Here is an 8,765-nt window from a genome sequence, read left to right as displayed (position 1 = left end):
AAAAGTTAACGGTTAATATTATAATTTACTAGCCACTGCTTGCAGTCATTTCGAGAGTCAGGTAGAAGTAAAACAAAATGTGCTATTTATTCCATCATTTTATAAAATACTTTTTTAGCGTTCTTTAACATTCTTTTTGGAAACTAATAAATTCAATGAATTTTATGAATCTTAATAAAAAAAACTATTGTTGTTTTTATTTATGCATCATAATGAATAACAGCAGAAGAATAATTCACAGAAAAAACTTTTAAAAATTTGACAATAAAAGCATTATTTTCTCCTTTCTATCTTCCCTTATTGTACTATTGATTAGATCTCATATTTGTCTTCCTCCTGTTAATAGCATCTCTGAAATTAAAATATCACATTTTTAATATATTGCGGTTTGTACTGATAAGCTACATCATTTTTTTTGTTCTTAACTTTTCAAGTGATTGTTTTATTCTTTTCTAAGCAAAGATTCCACTTTGCAAGTAATGATCTTGGTGACAAAGTTATTCTCAACAGTTAAACACTACCATAAGCATTAATCATGGTAGAACATATTATCTTAGCACCTCAAAATACTCTTCTCTTCCATTATTCACATAATAAATCTCGTGGTGCATGTCAAATCCTCTCTCTCTCTCATGACACGATGCTGATTTCTAAAGCTTCTTTGGAAACCCCCATAAAGAGTTATCCTTTTATAGCCTTTCGGTGATTAGTTTCACTTCTTTCCCTCTCTTTGCTCTGCTTTCCCTTTACCCTTCCCTAAACATATATCTTAAAGAAAAGGATCTCAGCACCACAATGCTAAATTTAATCTCTCTCACCCTGCATAATTGTTCCTTCAGTTTCGGAGGACGCACCTAGCTCACACACACACACACACCCTACACCATACAACAACGCACGACCAAAAGCTAAAGCTGCAATTTCTGACTTCTCAACCCCAAAATCCCCACACTTGTATCTATTTCTCTCTCCCAGTGTCTCTTTCCCTCGCTTTGACTCCAAACCCATCACCGTTTCAACCAATCCCCTCACCCCACTGCATAAATTTCGAAACTTTTTCGCGGCTTCCCCAACATTTCGAGACAACATCATTTCCTCTCTCTGTTCCCCAGAAACAGAGCTCCCCTGTTCCGAACCAATCCCCATGGCAATAGAAGTCTGCTCCGAGATATCCACCACGGGAATCAGCCCTCGAATCTCCTTCTCCCACGATCTGAAGAACACGGAAGATGCATCCGTTCGTGTCGAAGATCGCCACCGTGGATCAGACCTCTGCCTCTTGGACTCAAGCTCTGACTTCGTCTTCTGCATCACCAATGGCTTAGCTCAACATCTCTCTTCCGCCGATGAACTCTTCGCTAATGGCAAGATTGTCCCGGCAGAGATCAAAAGCGTACCCAACAAACCCTCGCATCCTCCTCGATCTCAACCTGCCACCACGGAAAAGACTCAAAGGAAGAGGCTCAAGGAGTTCTTGTCTGCCTCCTCTGACGAAGCAGAGAACGAAGAAGAAAAACCATCATCCAAGTATTTCTGGCAATTCAAGCGCAGTAGCAGTTTGAATTTCGATACCACCCGTGGGAATGGTTTGATTCGGTCGCTTCAGTTCCTGTCACGAAGCCACTCGACCGGTTCGGCCCTGAATCCGAAGCAAACAGAGGTTCCAAGGGAGACACACAAGCAGAGGCTGCAGAAACAATCCTCTGTTTCAAGCAGAAGGTCATCGTCTTCCTCTTCCGGTTCAAGTACATATTATTTTTATAGTTCCTCTCAAAAAGCTTCGTTAAAGAAAAACGGTGGATATTCGGGTAATGGTGTTAGAATAAGTCCTGTCTTGAATCTACCACAAGCATATATTCCGAAAGCCACTGCCAGATTTTTTGGATTCGGTTCCCTGTTCTGTAATGGAAAGATTAAAAGAAAGAAGAAATAGGGCATTCACAGGTTTTATCTTTTTGTTCATTTTAAACGAGTAAATAGTATATGTATCGAGAGTAAAGAAATGTTCTCACACTCTTACTCAATTAAGAATTATCATTAAGTTCACTAAATTGTAGAATTACTACTTAAAGTGCTACATTGATTATAAATCTTTATTGGTTAATGTATGTACAGAAAAATAAACTGATTGTTGAGTTTGGCATCCATGATGAAATCCGTGAGAGGGTTGATGTAGTATTATCTATCATGTGAGCCTAACTGTATATTAATGGAAGAAAATTATTAAGAAGTGCAGTTTAGAAAATGATTTGTAAGTTTGGAGAGGGTGAAAGGTACAGTTGAGAGATGAAAATGGAGAAAAATAATTGATGCATATCAGTATGTTTAGGGCGAAGGAGACAAATAAACAAGGAATCCCTCTTTGGTGACCTCTCTCCCATGCTCTTTCTCCCTTGTATACTTTTTAAAATTTTCTGGTCATAACTACATGTGACTGGCCTTTCTTCACTTCAACACTGATTGAAGACTTGTTGTAAGGGCTCCATTTTTCTTTTTGTATGCTCAAAAATATTCCCAACCAACTGTTCTATGGGACCCTCTAATTTTGTTCTTTTTGTTTTATTGTGCCAGCATCACAAAGCAGTTCAGTCAAAAAGAAGAGGTTAGAAAAAAGAAATGGTTGATTAAAATAACCCTTCTCTTTTCTTATTTATCTACACAAGTCTTGTCCACTTAACCACTCTGATAACATCACCCGTTCTTGAATTCGCGGCCTTAATTTAACCAATTAATGTGACTTCACAGAATATCGTAAAGTTCTATGTTTTTGTTTCCGAGATGGCCCATTCTTTGAATACACAAGCCATCAATGAATTACTTTATACAAGTCTACACTATTTAAATGTCTTATGTCCTTTTTCTTTGCTTCCGAGTGGGCTCCATGATTTAACTTCTTATTCACAATTTTATTTCATTTCTAAAACCTCCACACACAGTAACAGAATACGAGTCAGGAGCACAAGACATAGATAAGAACCAAATAATAACATCAATGCAGACATAGAAAAAATGCCATGGGTTATAAAGGACCAGAAAAACTACAAAACTCGGTTGTTTTCATCATTTGCAAGAAGAGAGGTTATAGAGGGACAGGTTTCACCAGAAAGAAACAACACCAATGAAACCTGAGTTCAATCACATAAGATATTGATACTAATTTCAACATAAAATTTTAAGATAATAAATTTATAGATCTTTATTCTTATATAATGTTCTACTTTCTCATTTTTAACCGATGTGAGACTTAAATCCACACTTGTATTTCTAGGACCCTCCCATTGACCCAAATTGTTCTCTGTTTTAAAATTTGAAGCCCGAGTCCTCTTACAACTATTCAACGTTATTTTAAGTTGGTGTCTTTCCATTGACCATGTGGGTTATTACACGTCTTTCTAAAATTGGGCCTTCTTATATTTGAAAGTTCAAATTGTTGTGTATTAAAAATGGTTTCTGTTCTGGTTGAGGATATTATGTTTGGTTGTTCCATCAATAAAATCGCGGTCCCCTCTCAGAAATTTACAAAAAATGTAAAGAAGTTTGAAAAAAATTATATTTGTTTTTACAATTCTTTGAAAACCTTGTTACGAGTTCTGAATATTTTATATGAATAGGAGATCTAACATTTACTAAGATGACAACAATTTGATTCAGTTGAGTGTGGATGTGTCTCAAAAATTGGATTCAAATCCTACCGTTGTATGAACCTGGTTTTGTTTACTTAAAAAATCACTTATATAATTTAATTAATTTATTTCTTAAAAAAAGTTTTAACAATGAATAAAAAGAAACTTACTCTAGAACAAATTCTAGTTAACAAGACATATTTGTTCTTTTCTCCACCGGGAAGGTGGGTTTTGATATGCAGATGGATTTTCAGAAATCTAGTGAGAAAGCAGAGAAAAAAAATATTCTAGACAAATGATGATTTTTTTAAATAAATTTTAAGTAATTATTTTTTTATCTATTTGTAAGCTTTATAACTAAACAATAAAATATTTATGCTTTATATCAATTACATAACTTCTATTATTAAACTATTAACCAGGTCCTTACAAAACTGGTTTTGAAAAAAACAATTTAAATAATTTATAAGATCTACCTCATCATTTATAAGCCTCTAAAATATCTTCTTTTAAAGATATGGATTTAAGTTTAAAATATAATTTAAGTATTTAGATATCTATAAAAGTTCAAACTGTTTTTTTTTATAGAAAATGTGGATTATATTTAATTATAATTCAATCATTAAGATTTTTGAAATATTTGATTCAGCTCTACCTTTGGTGAATTTAGAAAGTCATTAATATTTTATTAAATTATATATACAAATGTATTGCAAATCAAATTTCGTGAGTTTGAGATGAAATAACAGATAAACATATGTTATAATAAAATATTCTAAAATACATGGAGAAAGAGACAGAAAGAAAAATAAAAATAACAGCAGTAAAACTTACATGAAATACTAAATTGTGAATTTAATAGTTTATGTAAATTTGTCGTGTATATTTTAGGGGCAGTGTCCAAATTTGCCATGTGCGTAAATTTGTGATGTACATTTTAGTTTACACATTATTTTCGATGGCAAAGGTCGTTAATTAATAGTATATGCATGCATAAATGGTTCGAAGACAACGAGGAAGAGCTATAAATGCAGGAGTAAAGCACACCAAAATTAAGCCACGCCAATTCTATATATGTGCATGCGTTGCAATGGTGGCTTGGGTTTAAACCACAAAGGAGCAGAAACCAAAAACGAAGGAAGCCATTGAGTCTGCAGAATAAACCCATTAAGAATTTCTTGAAAAGACAAAGAGATAAGAAAAGGAAAAGGTTGTTCCGATCTCAGACATGGGTAAAGGTGACATTGAATCGGGTTTCTCCCATGGAAGCGACGGCCTCTACCCATACATGATAGAATCACCAGAGCTCCGATGGGGATTCATTCGAAAAGTCTACATCATTATTTCCGTTCAGCTGCTTTTCACAGCGGCCTTTTCCTCCATCTTCATCTTCTTCACACCCGCAAGAAATTTCGCTCGCTATAATAACTATGCTCCTTTTCTTTTCTTTGGAGCCGCCATCTTCTCCATCATATGTACGTACTTGTCCTCTCTCCTCGTATAAATCACTTTTAGTTTTCCATCAGAAACCATACATGTACGTTTTAAAACATGTTTTTTGTATGTGCATGCAGTTTTGTTTGTTTTGAGCAAATATTACAACAAACACCCCGTCAACCTCATTCTTCTCGGTCTCTATACCCTCGGCATGTCTGTCGCAGTTGGATACGCTTGTGCTTTTGTCGACGGTATCCTTTCTGAACTCCTTCCTCCTATCATGTATCATCATAAAGACACAAAAACTTTGAAATAGCTGAACCTGTCTTAACGTTGTTCTACGTTTGTGAAACAGCAATGATCGTTATGGAGGCTGCATTACTAACAGGTGTGGTAACTGGGAGCCTGACGCTGTACACGTTTTGGGCTGTTAAAAGAGGCAGTGATTTCAGTTTCCTCGGCCCGTTCCTCTTTGCTTCCCTTATGGTCATGTTATTGTTCTCAATCATTCAGGTAAACATTTTTCATCACCAACAACTACTGTTATTTGTTTTGTTTTTGTGTTTCCTCTTACACACAGTGATCTTGTTTTGTTGGTTACAGGTGTTTTTCCCCTTAGGACCAACTGGGCGTATGTTCATTGCTGGGATTGGAGCACTGATAATGTGTGGTTTCATCGTATACGACACTGATGATCTCATCAAAAGATATACCTACGACGATTACATCTGGGCTGCTATTGCCATCTATGGCGACATCCTCAACCTCTTCATATATCTGCTTACAATTTTGAACGAGCTTTAAGGTTTTAGCTAGTATCTCAACTAGGGTTACTATACTACTCCACGTCCTTACCCCCAATTACGAGATGTGAAACATACGTTAAAAAACATTATTTATTTTATCAGCGCTGAACTTTTGTAATCAAACAAGCCTCGATTACTCAAGTTGAGAAAATACTACCTAATGAAAATTTGAATTTATATATATTTATATATGCTTGAAATACTTTTAAAAGATTTGGGAATGGTATTTTGAAAGTGAGTTTTTTTTTTTTTTGGTTCATTATTCAAGTTGCGTGGTTAATTGCCGAGAACACCACATTATGGAAATCTTTAATTTTAACTATTGAAATCACTTCTACATGTGAGTGCGGTTTTTTTTTAATATTTTTTAATAACTAAATTTTAACAATTTTTGTATATTTTGAAATAATATTTTGTAAGTGAATTTTTATTTTTATATTTTAAAACTACTTAAAAAATATGACTTCAAATTATAAAAGATTTTAGTTATAAAAATTCTGACTGTCTTCTTTTATATCTCTTTTAAGATTTTTTTTTAGAAATTAATCTTTACAGAAATAGTTTTAATCGGTCCGAAGTCTTTAAAATATAATCAAGAAGAAAACAAATTTGTCTGAGGGATAAAGAAAAAATCTTTTGGGTTATTCAACCATAATCGATTTTTACTGATGGGAAACTTACAAAAATCCCATAAAACTCTGTGATATTGAACCACGTATATACTGAGAACTTCTCAAATTTATTCTTAATAATATTTTTAAATTATGATAAAAAATTGTCAAGAGTGTTGATGTAAAAAAAAAAAGGATTAAAACATAATGGACAAAAAGAAAGTGAGTCGTAAAAAACTGACAAATAGTATAAAGAGGCTTGTAAATAGACTACAGAAGAACTGCTAAAAGGAAAAAAAAAAAAAAACTAATATGTAAGAAAATAAATAATAGATAGAAAAAAAGAGAAACGACTCATATTTGTGTAACCAAAATATGAATATTTAAAATATTAAATTCACAATAAACAAATTTCTTTCAATTAAATCTTTCAAATATATGTTTTCCTAATCTTAAATTCCCATTTGTATGTTTACAGACTAGTTTTATTTTTCAAAACTTTATTTGATTTTAATTGGGCATCCAATTAATATATCTTATAAAATATTAAAGATATAATTTTAAAAAATCTTACACCGATTTTTTTTAAGTATGTAATTTGATTACATAAACATAGAATCCAAAGATGACTTATATTTTCGAAGTTTACGCCTGTTGCGGTAAACTCTTCTTAAGCAATTAATAATTGATAAATTAATTATTTATAATTTCACCATAATTTAAATATGGAAATATTATGCAAACAATATAACTTTTTTCTTTAATTAACTATCTATACTTATTTTTCAAATGTATTAAAATATACGTCAGTATTGAATCCTTCAGCTCCAGTAAAATATATTTGTAATTCAAATTTTGTATTACAGAGAGTAAATTTTGTCTGTAAAATAAATGTTAAAGTTTTGACTTTAGCATGTCACATATAAAATTCTGTCATCAATCTTTTACTAATATATTTTCTTAATCCATTGGTAATTTAGTGTTTTTAAAAAATTGTTTGTACTTTTATTTTTTAAAATTCGTCGACAAATTCATCAATCATTGCATTTTTTAAAATTGTTAGTAATTTTGTTAGTAAAATAGGTACGAGTTTTTTCCCTAAATCTAATGCAATATTGGTTATAAATAAAATAAAGATGGGTGAGAAAAACAAGAGAACGAGAAAAAAAAATGAAAGAAAATGAGGAAAAAAAGGAACCAAAGGTATTGGATGAACAATGATGATAGTGAGGTTGACACCAGTAGCAGTAACAGCAACGAAAGAAACCAGAAAAAATCCAATCACAATTTTTACTAATTTTATTAACGAATTTATTGATAATTTCCAAAAAATATTTATCCATAAATTTATACTTTTATTAGTTACCTATATATTATTACTGATATGTTTTTTATCATTAATAATTACTGAAGAAATTTTGTTATTTATTGACTGACATTTTATCAATAAATTTTGAAAAGAAAAATAAATATAAAAACAAAAGTAGGTGAAAGACGGAGATGAATAGTTAAATAATATCATACATCAAAATGGATCAATTAATTAAAATTCAACCTTTTTTATATTCTTCTAAGTAACTAAATAACCTATAATTATTTTATAATAATACTATATAGTTTATAGTGAATCGGTAGTTGTGAATAAATCTTAAAATACAACAAAACACTTTCTATAAAACTTATTTGATTAATAAATAAGTGGTTTATCATATTGTGTTGAATATTATTCTTTTCATAATTTTTTATTGATACGTTGAGGACTAATATTACACTAAACTAACATGAACTTATGATAGTGCTACATGATCAATTTATTCATTTAAATTAATTTTACAAATAAAAAATTAAACATTGTTTTTTATTTTTTATAAATTAATTCCTTGCCTAGTCAATTCACCTCTTTATATTTATAGTTTTTAATTGACATTTGAGTAAAACAAAATTATTAAACTCGTAATATTATATATTAATATCAGAAATATATATATATATATATATATATATATATATATATATATATATATATATATATATATATATATATATATATATTCCATTCTATTAGACATATATGTAAATTAAGTAAAATTTTATGGAAAATGAAGTTTATTTATATATAAATATAGTCAACCAAGGTCTTCAAGTTTCATCTTTGATAATTTAATTCTATTGAATTATAATAAAATATAGTAAAATTCTTTTAACACAAACATGGTCAAATCTCCTTTCTTTCTTTGTAAACATAGTCAGAATATGGATATATTTCACAGAGTATTCTGTCCTATTAT

At 30.9% G+C, this 8,765-nt stretch overlaps 2 protein-coding genes across 2 annotated transcripts; both read left to right on the top strand.

Annotated features, from left to right (window-relative positions):
- The first annotated feature begins 582 nt into the window (after nucleotides 1–582).
- Nucleotides 583–2,359, top strand: LOC114190702. The gene has a single exon (XM_028079682.1). It carries the CDS (start codon nucleotides 1,145–1,147, stop codon nucleotides 1,931–1,933), a length of 789 nt encoding a protein of 262 aa, XP_027935483.1. The 5' UTR covers nucleotides 583–1,144; the 3' UTR covers nucleotides 1,934–2,359.
- A 2,336-nt stretch (nucleotides 2,360–4,695) lies between these two features.
- LOC114189494 (protein LIFEGUARD 4-like) lies at nucleotides 4,696–6,014 on the top strand. The gene is made up of 4 exons (XM_028078069.1): nucleotides 4,696–5,098; nucleotides 5,198–5,311; nucleotides 5,416–5,573; nucleotides 5,664–6,014. Exons 1-4 carry the CDS (start codon nucleotides 4,852–4,854, stop codon nucleotides 5,862–5,864), a joined length of 720 nt encoding a protein of 239 aa, XP_027933870.1. The 5' UTR covers nucleotides 4,696–4,851; the 3' UTR covers nucleotides 5,865–6,014.
- Nucleotides 6,015–8,765: the final 2,751 nt, after the last annotated feature.

The sequence above is a fragment of the Vigna unguiculata genome, chromosome 7 (genome assembly GCF_004118075.2).
Source record: "Vigna unguiculata cultivar IT97K-499-35 chromosome 7, ASM411807v1, whole genome shotgun sequence".
Taxonomy (NCBI): domain Eukaryota; kingdom Viridiplantae; phylum Streptophyta; class Magnoliopsida; order Fabales; family Fabaceae; genus Vigna; species Vigna unguiculata.
Note: the sequence above shows the minus strand (reverse complement) of the source record. Positions and strands in the feature narration are given on the sequence as shown.

What these genes read in the sequence shown, in the direction of transcription:
- LOC114189494 (XM_028078069.1), top strand. Translation starts at nt 4,852, where the DNA reads ATGGGTAAAGGTGACATTGAATCGGGTTTCTCCCATGGAAGCGACGGC. An exon ending in CGCTTGTGCTTTTGTCGACG is followed by an intron (nt 5,312 to 5,415) that starts GTATCCTTTCTG and finishes TTTGTGAAACAG; the next exon opens with CAATGATCGTTATGGAGGCT. An exon ending in TATTGTTCTCAATCATTCAG is followed by an intron (nt 5,574 to 5,663) that starts GTAAACATTTTT and finishes TGTTGGTTACAG; the next exon opens with GTGTTTTTCCCCTTAGGACC.
- LOC114190702 (XM_028079682.1), top strand. Translation starts at nt 1,145, where the DNA reads ATGGCAATAGAAGTCTGCTCCGAGATATCCACCACGGGAATCAGCCCT.